The following is a 20,015-nucleotide window of genomic DNA, read 5'->3' as shown; positions in this document are numbered from 1 at the left end:
AGAAACACACAAATTGATAAAATGTGTTTTTTGAATGAACCGTGGGTCGCTTTGAATAAAAGCATGTGCCAAATCCATAAATGTTGAGTAGCTGTAGATAAATTACTGATGGTTCTGTACATTTTCCATGCATGCAAAAGACATTAGAAGACGTGCAAGTCGTAGCAGATGTTTTTTTAGTATATGACTTGTATGTGTTTGGCTCAGATTATCATTTTTACAATTCATCCTTGTATTAAGTTGCAGTTCTTATATAGTTCCTCAGTAGTAGCTACATTTACATGCAAACAAATAATCTGTTTGTTATCAGATTGATGGTTCAATTGGATCATGTAAACACGATTGAGGTCAACAGGATGCAAATATTGATTGTATTGAAAGGGGTGGTTTAGTCTGATCTGTGATCTGACCATCAGAAGAAATGTACGCATGTAAACGTGTGAATCATTGTATTTTCTAATCGGATGCAAAAATACCTTGTGCACATGCGTGGAAAAAATGTGCGTTAGTTTACGTCAGAATTCTTGTCACAGAAACGTAATAGCAATGCAACGGCAACACGCATTATTCAGGTAATGGGGTAACCCGTTGTACATTCTACAGGGTTCATGTGTACTTTCATAACATTAGGCTACATAAGAGGTAGGAAATGTTGGTCCCTCGAGTGCCGATGTCCTGCAGATTTTAGTTTTAACCCTGATAAGACCCCGCCTACCTGTAGTTTTCAGGTGACTCTTTAGACCTTGATTAGCTTGTTCAGGTGTGCTTGATTAGAACTGGGCTAAACTCTGCAGGACATCGGCACTCCAGGATCGACGTTGCCTACTTCTGTGCTACATAAAGCAATAAAATAGCGTAGTGCCTTTCGAAAAAAGTTTTCATTGCCTATATCTAAAAACTTCTTAAGAACAAGTTTGTCCAACTCAGCTTTGACTTTATACATTTATCCAGAGATTAAGCGTGAACTCGACAAGAGATGCTGTGCGCAGCGTTGCCAAGTCCTCTGCTTTTTATCAAGTTCTCATTTGTGCTACTCTTTAAACTGTTGCCACGAGTTGTTGTTTTTCTGTGGGTTTAAGATGAAAGGATTTCGGTCATTATTGGTATTTGGGCTGTGATTAGTCATTGGGATGCTTTTGGGCTAGTTTGGAATGTCCATTGGGATGGTTTTGATACGCAAATCTGGCAACACTGATTGTATGCTTGCTCAGACGTTTGTTTCGGATTATATATACCGTAATGTACATGTAAATGAACATTTTAATCAGATTGCAATGTTGCATGTAAACTGTACTGTCGTAACCTGCAATCAGATTAAATTCAGTCAGAACATTTTGTGCATGTAAACATACAGTAGCAAGTGTACTGTAACTTTATTTTATTTACTTACAAAAGCCAATTTTACCTGCAGATTTATTGCTTGGCACGCATTAATTTTGAGACTTGCTTGTCATTTTCATCTACATTGCATTTTCTGTTAACAATAACTTAATCTGCTTAACTCTATTCTGCTTCAACCTATTATTGAAAAACTGAAAACATATACTGTACTTAACTCAAACCAGGGACACCCACCGTTTCGAAGCACATGCACCTATCATGCCAAATCTCCGACTTCTCCCAATATTAATTTCGATCATTATGGTCATTTAATCACCATATTTTAAAAAAATTCATAATGCATTCCTAAGATTAAAAAATTATGTTTCTAAAGCCCAGAGTCTGTTTTTTATGTGTACGCGAATGTACACACACTCTCGAATGCAGAGCGTTTGTGGCTAGAAGGGATACAGCTTTGGCCAAAGCAAGAAATCTTGTGAAATCTTGCTCGATGACTGCTGTTTTCAACTAACCATAAACCCAACATTTCACAGGATTTAGGCCGGAGCTGTACCCTTTCTAGCCACAACCACTGTTTTTCATCCTAATACTATCCCCAAACCTAACCCAACACTTTGCGAGATTTGGCCGTAGCTGGATCCCCTCTAGCCAGAACCACGCACAGCCTTGCAAAGCATAGTTTATTTGACTTGTATGTGTACACAGATGTTCGATACACGCGCATTGCGACAAAATGCAATGCATCTCCTGGGCTACATACTACATTATTCTGTACGCGCAGGCACAAAGTACGCGCGGTTACAAAAATCCGACGCTGTGCGTACAGTGGACCTCGCGTATACGTAAAAACTAGACTATTTTTCTAGTTTTAGTGGTTTAACCTCCTGTTCTGTGAGCCGTGCTGTAAGTGAGGCCGTGCCGCACAGACAAACATGTTGAGATATTCACTGTGACAATGAGCTTGATCATAATTATCTTAACAAGCAGTGGGTTCATTGGTGTGGCTTGTTAAATCTATCTTTCTCTCTCCCGTGCGTCTTCCAGCCCATTTCTCCTCCTCTCGCTTTGAATCAGACACCACTCCCTGCATTGTGCTATTCTGTCATTGTGGTGTGACTTTGAAGATGGTAGTGAAAATGTGCAGTCAGTTTTGGATTCCCCATGGGGACGAGGTGTGAGTCAGAGTGGTTCCTACCTGAGAGAGTATGTGTGTGCGCGTGTGTTTCAACACTAAGCATTTTATTTTTCATAAGAATAGTTCCCAAAATTTGTTTCACTTTTTCCAACCAAGGTCTTTTGAATATCCCCAAAACACATTTACAGTAATAGTGTTCTGTATGACTTGTCCACTTGTAAAGCCATATGATATCTTAATGTGAAGAACAGACTGAAATTTAAGTTAGTCCTTAATAATCTTTCTCTCCAACAAAGCTCTGAAATCTTACAATTCATGACATTTGTTTTTGGATACTAATATGGTTTGTCATCTTGTCATCTCAGATTTGGTATCAAATTTCTTTTGATCTCACGTGTCGTAATCAAATGTTGTATAATATGCAGAACAGAGAAGGTTTGAGAGCTGCATAGCAGCAAATGTACAGTGCCTACCATAAGTATGGAGACAGTAAAGACAAAAATGCTCTGTTTGTTGTGGAAAAATTTGTAAGATGAATATGAAGCAAAATTAAAGAATGTTTTTTTTAATTAACATTTGATTATTTTTAAACACATACATGCTTTTCCAAATACGAACAACAAGCTTTTATCCTGATGTTTGTTTTTTCTAAATGCAAGATCAAATTAATACTACACATTCTTTGCATGCTCTGTTTTGTGTAAACAATTAATGCAAAAGGAAACAGTTTATCACCTAACACTTGTGAGCCAATAGTCTCAATATGCTCACATTAGATAGAAGTATTAAAATACAAACATGTTGCACCATTGACTTTGTAAATTGTTTATGTTAAAACAGGTGGAAATTAAATGTGACATTTTGTACTTTTGTCTCATATTCATCATTTTATGACTCCACATCAAACAGCAATTTTGCCTTTATTGTCCCAATACTTATGGAGGGCATTGTAAATCAGTAAATAATGATGACCTAAATTTTATATCATGTGGATTAAGAGGACTTGAAATATGGTATATAATTAGGAACCATAGACTGTAAAAACTATGGACGTAGATGAAATGTCACCATAGGTTTGTAAAGAGTATTTTTAAAGCTTATAGGTGACAGAGCCTGCCGTCGGCATCTTAACAGTGGATTACTCGCGGATAACCAAAAATGGGCAAAGAGGCAGGACGTGGGTGGAGCTAAAGTGCATGGTTGTTAAAACCACGCCCGCCTAGCTCAACGGCAGTGACAGCAGCGGCAGTTCACCTGGCACTCAAGTGCCCACGCCCTTATTATGCAGAACTTTAACCGTGGGTTCACACTAGCCGCGTTTGAGGCATCAAAATTGTGTCTAGTTTGCCGCTTTAACATTTTGAATGCATTCGCGCGTCTAGAGCGAAGTAGACGCGCAGAAAAAGCAAGCATTTGATGCACGTCAGAGGCGAAATCCGCTTCTTGTGGGAGGGGCAAGTGCTATGCGGTTGTCTGTTTGCAAGATGGCTGATGTTGATCGTGCATACATCGAGAGAGTTACCGGTTTATATTTGGTCACCTTACTATAGGGGAAAAATAGTTTTAAAAAAATGCTGGGAATGCCATGGGTCGATAAACGTCACGTGACTCAAAAGTGAAATGTTGCTCCGGGTGACTGCTCACGGACAATATCAAGCGTTCCTCCATGTTGAATGAGTGACACCAGGTAGGGCTTCCACAGCAGCAAGCAGGCTCCTGATTGGTTAATGCAGCGAGAAAATCCGCCAAATTTTTCAACTCGGGCGTCAGACACAAATTAGCGTCACATGCAAAATGCACAAAAAGCACCATTCGTGCGTACCACGCCAGACGCTCAATTCGCGCCAACTACATGCGCCAACGCATCTTCAGATTGACTTAAAGGAATAGTCTACTCATTTTCAATATTAAAATGTTATTACCTTAACTAAGAATTTGGGAGTACTTCGACTCGCCTGAAAAGTCCGCTCCCCTTCTCACTCTCATAATGGGAGAGGGAGGGTGTTACTGCGCCGAGTCGAGGTGCTCCCAAGGGTGCTATTGCGCCGTGGAATATGGTTGCTCTTTTGAGTCCGCTTGGAAAAGCGCTATGTTTTGTTTTGTACCACCAAACTTGCTCGTATAACTACTTGTCTTAAATAGGAAAAACGTTGATGTGTTTGGTCACTTCTAACTTTATGTCTAAATGGTACCATTGAATGAATGGGGCTAAGCTAAATGCTATCGAAGCGTCGCAGCGCGCTCCAGCGCTTACGTGCACGCACACAGATGATAGAGGGATGTATCAACAATTCTTAGTTAAGGTAATAACATATTTTAATATTGAAAATGAGTAGACTATTCCTTTAACATTAAAATCACTTGCGCTTGACGCCTCTACCGTGGCTGGTGTGAACGCGTCATAAGGCTTAATATAATTTCAACGGATGAGTTACAAAAAAATCACCCCCTCCCCCACAGTTATCATAAGGGGCAAAATTAGCTATATAGACCAAAAACACTTTTTTTTGTACCAGGCTGTAAACATATTTATTGTAAAGTTGGGCCTTTAAGCATAGGGAGTCTATGGGATTGACTCACTTTCCTGGCCAGTCATTAAATTGCAGTTTAAGTCATTTCCGTGTTGGCTTCAGGATAGAGACCAGAAGGTTGCCCTCTCTTTGTAATTTGACAGTTGTGGTCACAAATTAAAATTGCATTTTATCTCTCAAAAGTAACCGTATAGGTTCGAAACATGCGAGTTATTGGACAATTACAGATTTTTTACTTTAGAGCTAACTGTTTCTTTAAAAGTGCCGAGTAATTAATCATTCTGTTAGCAATACAGTTTAAAACGTTAACAGTGTACAGATGCTGTATATAATGCAGCAGCACAATTGTTTAGGCAGAACGTGTTTTGCAGAATTAGGGTTGAATCCCTTAGCTGTGAATTTAACTGATTAAATCACCTTTTGCACACAGCGGTAGTGACACGAAAACAACAATTAATAAGCAACCCCACCGTGACGCGCGGCTGCCTCTTAACTAAGCAGCTAATAACATTACACTCGCTCAGATCTAGCCGAAGCAAACAGGTGGGGGTGGCTTTCATTAAGCGAGCAGGGATTTCACTGCATACGCAGATTTTCAGTTTTTTGTTTTTGCAAAATATACTGCTTTGCTTAAGTTGTACATGCTGCTATGCTTTCTTACTTTTCTAAAAAGCATAATATTTCATCAGCCATGTAGTACAAGCGTGATATTACATAGCAGAGGGAGTTTTTATGAAACTGACAACGGCGCACAGACAGGTTTGTTCGTTGGTAATTGGGTGTCACCAGAAGACAGAATTCACCTGGCTTCATATCAACATTTACTCCCGTGAGCTCTTTTTTAAGTCGCCATGGGATTTTCCGTGCTCCCACAAAAGATCTCGTGACAACAAAATCCATAAGATTACGATACGCAGGTGTTATTTTTCTTTCTCTTCTGAGGAAAAAAACTAGCATCTCGGTTGCCATTTGATTGTTCTTTCAAGGCGAGCTGACAAACCTAAATGTCAATTAACTAAGGGTGGTCACATTAACATTGTAGGCTGTCAGCCTCTGCCATTTGAGGGATTAGAAACGCACACCCTGGCTTTTATGCACCTTCCACGGGATGAACTTTGGAAGGCCCCGACATTACTCTGAGCACCACCCTCCATCATGTTTCTGCCAGCACAGGGCGGGGAAAGGACCCAGACAGTTGAAAAGTCTTTGGGGACCAAGAGTGTGTGCATCTGTGGGGATTGGGTGTCACGATGGAAAAAAAAGGAAAAATGTCAACTTTTTTCCGTTATAAGCGGTCTTTTTTAACTCATCATCATTGAGGAACAGTCGCGGAAGTGGGTCCCGTTCCGTTTGTGGCTAACGTATTAAAGTTGTGCTGGGAAAATGATGGATGACGAGTTAAATTTGTGTTGGGGGAGTGAAGGTGAACTGTGACAGAGTTATTTATCTTGGGAATGGAGGGTTAGGGTCAGGCAAAGCTGGGTGCCTGAAGGCACAAGACATTGACAAATTCATCCCGCACACTGCATTTCTGAAGCGCTTTTGTTTTGAATCCTGGCTACTCACGAGTGACCCTCATCACTCATGCTGCCAGCGTGTGAAGGATGCCGCACCATGCCAGGGGATCTCACCGCCACTAATTCTTATCATTCACTTTCCTGACAGTCCCAAGCCCAAACTATTCCGGCCTGTGAAAGGGGCCGCCTGAAATATTTATTTCTGCACATAATGGCTGCCTAGATTTAAAGCCATATCATTTTTCCTCTTCTGCCTTATCATTGCAGGTCACTGACAGGCCTGAAAGTGTTCAGCCAACTGGAAGAGCTGATTGTGGACAACAATCTTCTCGGAAATGACCTCCAGTTGCCCAGGTTACCACGGCTCCATACCCTAACGCTCAATAAGAACCAAATATCCTTTGCTTTTCGCCTCATGCTTTACCAAAAGGGAGGACGCGCGGTAAGTGAGAAGTTTCCGACCGCTTGTTTGAGATTCAGTGTGGGATCTCTCTTTTGCCACACTCCATCTCTCTAAATGCTCTTTAAATGATGTTATTGTATTAAATTGAGCTCCTCTGTCTAATGGGGCTGCTTCATAAACTCACTAAACTGGTTTTGTGCCATGGTGACCTCTAGTGGAAGAGAAGTAAAATCATCTCAGTGCAATCCCAAGAATGAAAGAGATAAAGTCCAGTTAAATGTCTTTTTCTGTCCTTTGAAGCAGATCAAATCATAGTTAAAGTAGTGCATAGTTTCTTGCGTTAGCATTAGCTTTTTTCTTGAAAAGTTGATCTAGTACTGTACATGTGTTTGAAATCAGGCTGGAAAATTCAAGTTTCGGTTGGGTGACGGACTGCAATGACATCACAAGACGTGTGTTGCATTTAGTTTGCATGATGAGATGCATGGCAATGACAAATAAATGGCAAAAGTTATGTGCTAGCCTGACAAAAATTTACGCTCTGGTGTTTGTCGCTGGATGGTATCCATCTACATAATAACGACGCGGAGTTGCTCTGTTCTCCAACCGGCTCTCCGACAGAGTGTCAGCAACTCAGCAACCCGAATTCTGCTGTGAAGTGGTCTGTACATGCTAATGGACCAATTATTTACATCCTGTAGTGGCCCGCCGCCATTGAAATTCAAGTGCCGCATTAGCGTGGCTGTATTTTGACACGTTTTGGGCACCATTTCCAATGAAATGAATGTATTAGTGATGAATTTGCTGTGAAGTGGCTGTTTGTTTCCCCGCATCGGGTAAAGGGAAGGAGGTTTCTATGGCTTAGGGAGTCACAAACTGTTTTTACCACCAGGCATCCATCATTTTGTCAGTGTTTTTAATGTTCTGCACCAAACCACCCAGGAAATGGGAAGAGGAACAAGGGGAGGGGACAGCCAAACTTTCAAGCAATTGCCAAATTCCTTGTCCTCAAATTTAGCCACTCGTTGTTTTCTCACACACAATACCTATTGAGAGGCTTTGGAGGGTTTTGGTGAGGGCAGGCCGCAGAATAAATGCAGATGTAATTAACAGCTTGAATTCCTTGACCCCGCGTGATACTTCACAGACATCGAAGGCCTGCTGGAAAATTTGGTGGAAGCGACCCCAGCCCTGGAATACCTCAGCCTTCTGGGAAACGAGGCCTGTCCTAACCAGCTGGTCAGCATGGATAAAGATGAGGACGATTATCAGAGATACAGGTCAGAACACTATTACAATGATGCACAACACAACAAAGTTTGGTGCTTCTTGCGTGCCAGCAAATGATGAAATGCTATTCCTAAGATTTCAAATTGTCCCAGAGCAACAAAAATGAAACCACTCTTTTAGGTATTCATACATTTATTTTGTTTGTTATGTCACTAATATGTTGATTTCTTCAGGTGAAAACACATTGATACCCCAGGAGTGTGTAGTTCGGCAACTTTCAGTAATCTTTTATATGGATGAACGGCTGTTGCACAACAACATAAATCACATTGCACAAGCAAAGACTGATACTTCAGGCTATAACTGCACTTCTCTTAAAGCTGCTCGCCTCTTTTTGTGTGTTTCCCCCCATTTTGTAGACTTGCAAAATCGATTTCATGTGTGAATTGTGATAACCACAAATGAGTGTTTCTACAAGATGAAACGATGCATTCATTATCAAGCCCGGGCCTATGGGAGCGCAAAGCCATGCTAAGTTACCACCATTTGTCAGGTTTTCAACATGAAACTCACCGGTAGAGAGAAAGGGAGGGAGAGAAATGCATTCTTTTGTCTACCTGAGACCTAAGTGCATTTTTCTTGACACCGTGTTCGGTATGAATCATTTACCATACAGATGAACCCGAAAGGCGCCGCTCTCTTGCAACATCTCCCATGCTTCACTTGGTGCTCAGGACGCCCGTTTCTTCTCTGACTGACAGCAGCTGTGTGTTTGTGATGTAATATTTATAACGTGTCACATAGTAACACATCAATTTCAGTGTAATGCAGATTTCATGTCTGACGGGGTTTTTGTTGCGTTCGGGTCACGACAGGTCCAGCCCTGGGCTATGCACGAGCCGCGAAAAAAAACTATCCCCGTGAAATATCGCGCATTTCTTCTTGATTAATTAGTCAAATGAAATGAACAGGCGCATGTACACTCGGCTGTATTTTGCAGCAGTCAACTCATTCATCATTGTTTACTTCGGGTGGCTTGAGTTTTTTATTTTCGTTGCTGAAGTAGTACAGTGCTCGACACAACGGCAGCCATCTGCACCACAGGATGTGTGTCCTGTCTCGCAGGAATGTACTCAAGCCAGTGCTGCCTGCGATTGCGTGCCTGTCGCCTGACATCATGACGTGCACGTGAGCTTAAAAATGTGTGTTTGCTCAAGATCAAAAACTTGGGGGCTAGTTTCGCCTGGGGTGCTTGAAGCAACGTTAGCAGCGGATCAAAGCATGTTTGCTCCAGACTGCTCCCCATTCCTCTATTCCCCATTAAGAGGAAATACGCATTATTACTATTGTTTATATTTAGATTTGGGGATTTAAACAAAGCACTTAAGTATTAGTAATGTGTTGAACTTTAACTTGTAGATTGATCTGCGATAAAGCGTGATTTACAGTTCTGCCTAGGATAGAAGGCTGTGCGTAGCTATGCATAGCCTGACGCTCACCTCTCCATAAATGTAACAACACGTCATGCTATGCCGACTGCAAGTGCTGTGATTGGTCTACTAGACCCCCCCCCCAAAAAAAAAATCTGCTTCTGCAATTGCATTTAAGCTTGGGATGGTAAACACAAAGATGGACCATTTTGAGGAGCGATATTTAAAGGAACAGTCTGTAAGAAATTTATATCAATTAATCATTAAATGGCCCTGATATGTCACTAGACATTAAGAAATCATTTTCATTTCAAGTACTTATATCACTGACAACAGCGGTCCGGCCAGGATATTGCCATTTAAAAAGTGGAGTTGCAGCCCTCAACTGATGTTTATGTTGTCATGTTGTGTATTGGCCACCAGTGATTGCAGTACCAGTTTTAGCCACAAGTTTTGTGAGTGCAGTAACAGTTTTGGCCACAATCTTACATACTGTTCCTTTAAAGGGATAGTTCGGCCAAAAACCCATGACCTTCCGGTAGTGTCGCCATCTTAGACTCCTCTGTATTCTGGAGAGAGTATTAGCGTAGTGTACGCACTTTTCTTAGTGACGTATGACAAATTCGGAGGGCGGGGGCACAGAGCAGCAGCAGAGTAACCTCCGTACGCTGCGTGAAGCTCTGATCTTGAATGCGGACGCGACTAAGATGGCGGCATTATCGGATGCAAGTTATTTTGGCTTATAAAGTTTTAAATGTGGGTATTTCTACAACGAAACTGCGCGGATTACCCTCAGAAGGACTTTGTTTATCATCTTGGAGCTGTTTGGATTTATTTCGTGAAGGATGGATGCACACTTTTTGAACTTGAAGGTCATGGACCCCATAACTTTACATTTGATTAACTGAAAGATCTAAAACATTTTCTAAAATAACTGAAAATGTCATTGCCTGAAAAATTATGGACATATGCATCTCGGACGGCTTCGGGGTGAGTAAATCATGGGTTTAATATCATTTTTGGCCGAACTATTCCTTTAAGTCAAGCTGCACCAAAAGTCATCACTGTTGATGGTTCTCGAACAACATACACAACAAGCTGCCTCTTCTTCGGCTTCTGCTTTGGAATAATTGACGACAGACTGTTAAATTATTTGAATATAATTTATACCCATGGTGATAATGCAGCACGATGCGAAGCAGAGTCACCTTGGGTGTGGATTATTTTCAAAATATCAAAGGACCGGAGTCAATTATTCGGCTTATACCACGGTTACCACAAACATTGCTCGGGTGGTTATTTTAGAACATAAGGCATTCAACAGGCCCATGGGTATAAACAAGTATAATACCCGTAGACATGGCCTACTTGTGGCCTGCATGTGCACATTGACACGAACAACAATGCAAACATATGTGGTGATAACTGACACGTAGCCTATGGCATAGGTTGTACGCAGAACTACTGTATAAATTGACCTTTAGTGCTACGGACATTAATAAATACTAGACCAGCTGACGAACAATAAAAAGTGCAAAGAAATTCAATAGGCCTTTTTGAATTGACACATAGCAACCACCCACAGTATCCATCCGTCAAGTTTTGCACAGCTAACCACCCCTTACATTTTGTTTAGATAAAAAAATGTAGATTATATTTAATTCAATAATTGTGAAGTTGCAATAAGTGCATATACTCAACGTGTGCACACATGTACACCAGTAGATGCAGTGCAAAACACATCCTCCATGTTTTGATCATTATTTGGGATTCAAGCTAATTTTAATAGGATCAATGTGGAATTCTGTTCCCTGTGATCTATCAGGAATAAACACATAACATGGGTTCGCCGTCGGGATTCATCATTATCATTGTCATCGGTTTGTTGTTGGCTTTTGCATGAGAGCTCGACTGGAGATCTGTCACTGCCCATATACACGTCTGTTCACACCCTCCACTTACTGTCTCTCTCTCTCTCTCTCTCTCTCTCTCTCTCTCTCTCTCTCTCTCTCTCTCTCTCTCTCTCTCTCTCTCACTCGGTGTCTGTCTCTCTCTCCCTCTCTTTCTATCTCACTCTCTGTTTGAAGTCTTGACATGCCTCTTCCTCCATTCCATTCAGCCTGTGAAAGAATCTGTTGTCATCTATGTATTCCTGCTATTATCTCACGTCAGTTTTGTCTCGCTGAATGAAAGACAGAGTGTGTGAAGCGTAAAGAGATATCTGTGAAGCTACACAAATGACAGCTTTTCACATTCTGTCAATGTGTAATTTTATCTGTTTGTATGTTGTCCTTATTTATTTTTTTAATATTGTGACGATGATTACCTATTTACAAATATTGCCATGGTTAATTTAACACATTTTAACGGACGTTTGTTGTACTTCTCTTTATGCGTTTTTTTTGTCTGTTATGTTTCTATAATTTTTTACAGTTTGACAACTTTGTCACTGGGATGGAGAATGAGGAGAAATTATTTTGAGACATTTGTATAATGATGCCTGCTACAAAGCTGTAGCTTTTCTATGTAAACATATGTATCATTGAAATACATCTCACAGTTTCATCAACACATCACGTTAAATTAAAAGGTCATGTTAAAAAGGTTTAAGTCTTTCAATCGGCAATTCACATCGGCATAATTTTCTGTATCCGGACGCTAAATACTTAATTGGCCGATAATATCTGCATGTTGATAATATGGTGTCCCTAAAAGGTGAAAAATACATCTCACACTTTATCAACATGTCGTGAAATTTAAAGGTCATGTTAAATAAGTTAAAGTCTTTATATAGGCAAATTATTTTGGCATAATTTTTCATATCTGGCCGATTATTAATTTATTGGCTGATAATATCTGCATGCCGAAAATATAGTGCATCCCTAGAAAAGCTGAAAAATACATCTCACAGTTTTATCAACATATCGTAAAATGTAAAGGTCATGTTAAATAAGTTTAAGTCTTTATATCGGCAAATTACTTTGGCATAATGTTCCATATCTGGACGGTAATTAATTTATTGTCTCATAATATCTGCATGCCGATAATATGGTGCATCCATAGAAAAGGTGAAAAATACATCTCACAGTTTTATCAACATGTCAAATAAAATGTAAAGGTCATGTTAAATAAGTTTGTCTTTATGTTGGCAAATCACATCGGCATAATTTTCCGTATCTGGCCGCTAATAATTAATTTATTGTCCGATAATATCTGCATGCCGATAATAAGTTGCATCTTTCAAAAAAGTAAAAGAAATACATCTCACAATTTGTATTAACATGTAATGTAAAATTTAAAGGTCATGTTAAATAAGTTTAGGTCTTTATATCGGCAAATCACATCGGCATACTTTTCCGTATTTGGACAATAATTAATTTATTGGCCGATAATATCTGCATGCCGATAATATGGTGCATCCCTAGTAAAGGTGAAAAATACATCTCACAGTTTTATTGTAATATTTAAAGGTTATGTAAAATAAGTTTAAGTCTTTATATCGGCAAATCACTTTGGCATAATCTTCCGTATCTGGCCAATAATTAATTTATTGGCCGATAATATCTGCATGCCGATAATATGGTGCATCCCTAGTAAAGGTGAAAAATACATCTCACAGTTTTATTGTAATATTTAAAGGTCATGTAAAATAAGTTTAAGTCTTTATATCGGCAAATCACTTTGGCATAATGTTCCGTATCTGGCCGATAATTAATTTATTGGCCGATAATATCTGCATGCCGATAATATGGTGCGTCCCTAGAAAAGGTAAAAAATACATCTAACAGTTTTATCCTAAAATTTAAAGGTCATGGTAAATAAGTTTAAGTCTTTATATCAGCAAATCACATCAGCATAATTTTCCGTATCTGGACGATAATTAATTTATAGTCCGATTAAATCTGCATGCCGATAATAAGTTGCATCTTTAAAAAAAGTAAAAAATACATCTCACATTTTGTATCAACATGTAATGTAAAATTTAAAGGTCATGTTAAATAAGGTTAAGTCTTTATATCGGCAAATCACATCAGCATAATTTTCTGTATTTGGCCGATAATTAAATTGTAAGCCAAAGATATGCGCCTGCCGATATATCAAAAATAAATGTGTGGTCTGTAGTGCTTGCAGGTCTGTAAAAATCTGCTTTTATCTCCAGGTTCTTTGTGCTACATAAACTGACAACTCTGAAGTTCCTGGACACCCGGAAAGTGACCCAGTGGGAGCGGTCAGAGGCCCAAACACGAGGAGCTTTCATGAAGGTGGTCAAGCCTAAAAATGACGAAGTAAGCTCTTTGATTTACGTGAAAGTCCGAGACACATGACATGTGCAAGCAGACGTTAATCAGTATTATCTCTCTTTAAATCTCATTTTTATTAAGAGTCTTGTAAACACTTGTACTAGTATGTATCTTAGTAGAGAAAGAAATACATGTACGTTATGTAACATCCATAAATAACTACACAGCCTGACCCTGTAAATGATTTGTGTAACCCTCCCCTTTCTGTACAGATGATTATAAGAACTTTAAAGGTTAGGCACCGTAAGCTAATCCCTCTTTGACTTCATTGTTTGTCCGTAGCAAATTGTCAGAATCTCTTAAGAGGTTACTTGTACGCAACTCTTTGAAGACGTGGCCTTTCAATCTCGCTCGGCTGTTTCGAGGAGGGTCTTTTAATGACCACGACCTGACCTCCTTCCTTATGCATAAGCTTTGATCAAAGTGGACGGCGCCTGTCCGTTCGCTCTTGCGTTGCGTGGCGTGACAGCGCTCTCGATCGGAGCGACAGTTCACGTTCACAACCGTCACCATCGCTTAATTAACCGCAGCACACACAATTATTTCTCTCTTTCTCTGCTGGGTTTTGAGGAAGACGCATCAAAGTCCTGCTCTTCGAATGCATCTCCTTGGTCTTTGTTTCTCTCCTCCTCCAGGGTGTATAAAGGAACGAGATTTTATTTTGTTTCAGAATTAAAGTGACAAACAGAAGAAGTTAAACCCATGCGATGATTGAACCGCAGCCGGGCATGTTTTGAGTTTTGTTGGTTGGAAAATAAGTAAAAAGGACTGGAAAATGGAAAATAAGAAATAAGAAAGTGTTGTGCAACCAGTCACTCAAATGAGTTAAGACATTTCTGGATTTGCCATTTAGAAATCAAGAGAACTTCTAAGGAGAGTGATGCAGATGAATAATGAATTTAACAATTTCAACCCAAACATTATAACCGTGCCAAACAGATCCAGTTTAAGTACGTTTATGTATATAAACAAAGAAAACACTGAACTGATTTAACATTTAACACACTACGTCAACATAAATGCTCTTCATTTTGTAAAGAAAACACAGAATGTAGAAAACCTATGCAGCATTTACACCCAATCTGGGAGTTTAACTACTTTTTTGGTAGATAAAGCATATAAAAAACTGCATTGCATTAGCACCACAAAAGGTCATGGGTTCGAACCATACTGAGACACATCCTGATCAAAATGTATACATTTTTAATGCACTATAATCGTAAATAAATGTCCATTTTCTTGAGATGACAATGTGGTTTGAAAACCAGGGATTAAAAATACAGCAAAAATCGCCATAGTTGTTTGATTGTTAACTTTAGGTGCCATTATAGTGCTATAGGTAGAGCCGGCCTGATCTCACGAACATTTTTACGTATTTTACGAGTTGGCTAATTCTTATGAATTAGTACAACGTTAATCGTGCATAAACATAAGATTATCATCATAAAAAAAAAACATTAACGAACCCCACCCCTAACCCCAACGTCACAGGGGTCAAGACAAATCGTACAAAAATGTACGAATATGGTCATACAATTTAATACAAATTGCTACGAGTTAGCGTTGGTAGAGCATACAGGAATGTAAACCTGAAATTTACAGAGGTTTTAACAATATTAAAGGTAAAAGGTATATTAGGTCACTAATTTATTGTAAAAAAAAAAACTGGGGCATTGAGTATTATATTATATTGAGATAGGATGGCTGATTATGTTTTCTATATGCATTTACTTGCATTTAAGACCACTGTCACTAACAGTCAAAGTTATATATTATTTAATTTTAGTTTTTAGTCTTGTTTGTCTTGTTTTTAACATGTTAATCAATATGAAGCCAAAGACAACTTTCAGAATTAACAAAATAATGACATTGACTCAAAAAAGCTTTAAGGCTTCAATCCTTCACAACAACTCCTTTTGTAGGGGCTGATGGGAGGCAGAGAAAGTTGGCCGTGCTGTAATGTCTGTGTCTATGGTTGACGCAGCTGTCAACCTAACGTTGCGTTAGCATTTGTTTTGAGTTAGATGAGACGTGATGTGTCAGCCATAACAAGCTCTGCGGGGCATGTGTACACTCTCTTTCTAATTGGCTTCATCATCGTGCCGATTGTCTGGTGACCAATAGTGCAGGTCACCAATTAATGAGCATGCGACGTGCTGGCGCCAACACGGGCGGCAGAAGATGATGGCATAATTACTTATTTGTGTTTGCATTTATGTTCCTCCACCGGGGTATCTTACATTTAAACACATGCTGCTGTTAGCGTTGTTACCGCAGACTGTAATTAGCTTTTTTGCTTTCCAAATTTCCCATCATACCCGGGTCCCGTACATGACCGCATTTAAATATTTCATTTATGTTTGCTTTTTAGGTCCTTACATACACTGTTAAAATTTTTTGTAGAAATTACAGTATTACTGGGTATTACTGGCAACTAGCTGCCAGTAAGTTACTGTAGATTTTACCTTTATGTTATTTACTGGCAACAGTTTGTTCAAAGTTAAATGAACATGAAACATTTCCAGTCTTTATCTTCTACAGTAAGTTACTGGCAACCAGATGCATAATTACAGCACATTTTTTACAGTGTACTGTTACCCACGCCTCTCACCTTTACACCTTTATAAATCAAAACTATTTTTATGCGCTGTGTGTTTAGGCATGTTAGTGGTACTTTTAAAATGTAATGAGTTGCGTAAATTAGAGACTTAGTAAATTTTAAATGAACCAAATATTTAGATTTTATTTTTAGCCTATAAAATCAATATCTAAGTTTGATTGAATGCAGTCTTTTAGGTTGATTTTCCTAATTTTAGGTCAAATTTTCCTTTTAGGTCACATTTTAAGAAATTTAAGTTTTCTTGATCTTTTAAAGGATTAGTCCATTTTCTTAAAAAAATCCAGATCATTTACTCACCAACATGTCATCCAAAATGTTGATGTATTTCTTTGTGTAGTGGAGAAGAAATTGTTTTTTTGAGGATTCCATTTCATTTTTCTCATTTTAAAGGACTTTAATGGACCCCCTTAACAGCTTAAATGCAGTTTAAAATAGCAGTTTCAAAGGACTCTAAATGATCTCAAACAAAATCAAGAAAAATAAAAAACTTTAAAACCAAAACTTCCCTTCTTCCTCAAGCTGTGTGACGTGCCACCGCGACCTCACGTAATTGCGTAATGACTTCGAAAGGTCACGTGTTACAATATTTCAAACGCACTTTTGCGGACCATTTTAAACAATAAACTGACACAAAGACATTAATTAGTATCATTCCACATACAACAACGTCAGAACGGTCCTCTTTCTCCACACTTGTAAACACTGTGGCGTAGTTTCGATACGTCTTCCGTGACCTCTTGACGTGATGACGTATTACATGAGATCGCGCTGGTGCGTCACAGGACCGGAGATAGATGAAAAGTTGTGGTTTAAAAGTGCATATTTTTTATTTTTCGCTAGATAAGACCCTTATGCCTCGTTTGGCATCATTTAGAGTCCTTTGAAACTGCAATTTTAAACGGCATTAAAACTGTTAAGTGTTGGGGCCCATTAAAGTCCCTTAAAATGATAAAAATCCTGGAGTGTTTTTCTCAAAAAACATAATTTCTTCTCGACTGAACAAAGAAAGACATCAACATTTTGGATGACATGGTGTTGAGTAAATTATCTGGATTTTTTTTTTTTTTAAGAAAATTGACTAATCCTATGAGAGGTATTATAAAAATGTGTTTATGTGATGTATTATTTTTGTGCTATGATTTCCAGACATCCAAAATTCCTCCTCAGTCCAAAAAGAGTATTTATTCCCATATTGCCCAAGAGCATGATGGGAAATGTAGTCTGGTTGCTTAAGCCTGCTAGATCATGAATGAGTTATGTATTCTAGCAAGCTTTATCTCTTTATTATACCACGGGTCTGTTGAATGCTGTATTCTGATTGGCTGAGAAATGTTCTGTGGATATGAATTAATTTCTGATAACCGTACACCTAACTTGTCAAATGTCTTAAAAATAGGCACCAGAGCAATATTTGTGGTAACCGTGGTATAAGAGGAATTATTGACTCCTTTAAATTATTTAAAAATAATGCACACCCGCGGTGTAACAGCACTGCACCTTGGGTGTGCATTATTTTCTTATAATTCAATGGCCTGTCGTCAATTATTCATTACTTATTGGTATGAAAAATGCAAACTGTACAATTATGATATTTTATATTTTTTTGAAAACTATTGAATACGTGCATTTCTCATTATTATTAAATTTGTTTTCCACTGGAAAACACAACTTTATATTGGTAATTATGCGGGCATATATGGTTAGTTTAATCATTCGGTAATAACTTGAATGAACCAATAGATGCAACAATATTTTTTCAGCACTAGATAAACCTAAAAAAGTTTACCTAAATGTTGTCCCGTTCCATTATGACTTTAGGTTTTTTTTTCGCATAGTTTGTTTTATGACTCTGTCTCAATGTAATGCATGCAAGGAGTAAAGGCAGAAATTGCAGCTTTCAGAGAGTTTTACTTTATTGTGTCCCAAAGTGACGTTGCACTTACTGAATGTGTTGAAATGTTTTGCGTCTTTGCAATTTAGCCCAAGGTGACATTTATTACAGCCTGTTGCAAATCTCTTTCTCTTCTGCATTGATTTTCTTCTCCCACTATGCACTGGTGGTCCTACAACTATATATTAATGTAAGTGGTTGAAAATGAGCTGTCTGGCTGTTGTTGTCTGGTGTCTCTGCATGGCTGATGTGTGCTTGCTGGAAGAAAGGGAGGTCGTTTTGTGAGCTGTAGTTATGAGGACAGCGTAATTGGGCCTGTGTTTTATTGGATTTCTAGAGTGGTAAAATGGAGTGATCTGACCAGAAGATGGGGGTGAACAACTACCTGCAGTAAACAAGGAAATTCAGAGAGCGTATTTATAATTTTCTTTCCATTTTCTTTCCCAAAGCTACAGTTTAGAGAATGGGAGTAAAAAGCAGTGAGCTGTATTTTTGGGAGATTGGGTGTATAGGAATGCTATAAAGTGATCATTTTATTTATTTTTTTAGGATCCAGGTCATAAAATGTGATGGCGTGAAATTTGCACTCTGAAATAAAGATGTCCTTTATGCACAGCAAACTTCTCTTAACATTTATTAATTCAAAATGAGATTTTACACAGCTTTTTCTTCATGTTTTATATTAGTGTACTACTAAAAGTTGACAAGCGTACCTTTATTTGTCGATACTGTATACTGTATACTACGTATGCAGTGTTGATGATTCATCACAAAATGTTTGTCAAATCACGTCCTCTACACTTTAAAAAAATCGACAAAGTTTAGTCAACTTGAATTTACAATTTTAAAATGAATTGTAAATTCAAGTTGACTAAACTTTGTCGATTTTTTTAAGTTTTTTTTCTCGAGTAGTCAGGATTTGCTGTAAATTATAAAAATAAAGTTGAATAAGCTTAAGTTATTTCAACTTTTATATTATTATTTATAGCAGCGTTACTGATTTGTAAATTCAAGTTGATTAAACTTAAAAATGTAAGTGTAAATAGGATTTTTTTTCACAGTGTAGTGTACTAAAATAATCTCCTGTCCCTAACAAAAACATGAGAAAGTAAAAATTTATTGTAAATAGACTGTAAAAAATAATTAAACAAGTTTAATCAATTTGAAATTACAATTTTAACTTTCTTGACTAGTAAAGAGTTGCTATAAATTAAAAAAATAAAGTTGAAATAAGTTAAGCTAATTCAATTTTATTTTTATAATTTATTGATTTGTAAATTCAAGTTGATTAAACTTAAAAATGTAAGTGTACATAGGATTTTTTTGCAGTGTAGTGTACGAGAAAAATCTCCTGTCCCTAAAAAAAAAACATGTAGGAAATGGCTCTAATGCAAAGTTAAACCATTTAAGTTTTTAGAGAATGACCACCCTTTCTTACACATGAAAGAAAAATGTATAAAAAATAGACAGCTTGAATAATCTTAAAAACACCCTTTTATGCAATGCTTTGGGAATCCAGAAAGCAATTTCTCAACCTAAAGAATATTTCACTGATTCAAGCGTATGACAAGAATGAAGTATTCCTGAAGATGAAGTAACCAGTGCAGAAATGTTTG

At 38.2% G+C, this 20,015-nt stretch overlaps 1 protein-coding gene across 5 annotated transcripts in view; it reads left to right on the top strand.

The window, feature by feature from the left end:
• Nucleotides 1-20,015, top strand: part of lrmda (leucine rich melanocyte differentiation associated) — a 479,502-nt gene that overhangs the window by 338,120 nt on the left and 121,367 nt on the right. For all 5 annotated transcript variants that reach the window (XM_073873058.1, XM_073873057.1, XM_073873055.1 and 2 more), the window contains 3 exons: nt 6,792-6,918; nt 8,068-8,207; nt 13,747-13,873. In XM_073873058.1, the coding sequence (XP_073729159.1) occupies nt 6,792-6,918; nt 8,068-8,207; nt 13,747-13,873 (394 nt within the window). The remainder of the gene's footprint in view (nt 1-6,791; nt 6,919-8,067; nt 8,208-13,746; nt 13,874-20,015) is intronic.

The sequence above is a fragment of the Misgurnus anguillicaudatus genome, chromosome 11, assembly GCF_027580225.2.
Source record: "Misgurnus anguillicaudatus chromosome 11, ASM2758022v2, whole genome shotgun sequence".
NCBI classification, from domain to species: domain Eukaryota; kingdom Metazoa; phylum Chordata; class Actinopteri; order Cypriniformes; family Cobitidae; genus Misgurnus; species Misgurnus anguillicaudatus.
The sequence above is the reverse complement of the archived record's forward strand: the minus strand, read 5'-3'. Positions and strand labels throughout refer to the sequence as shown.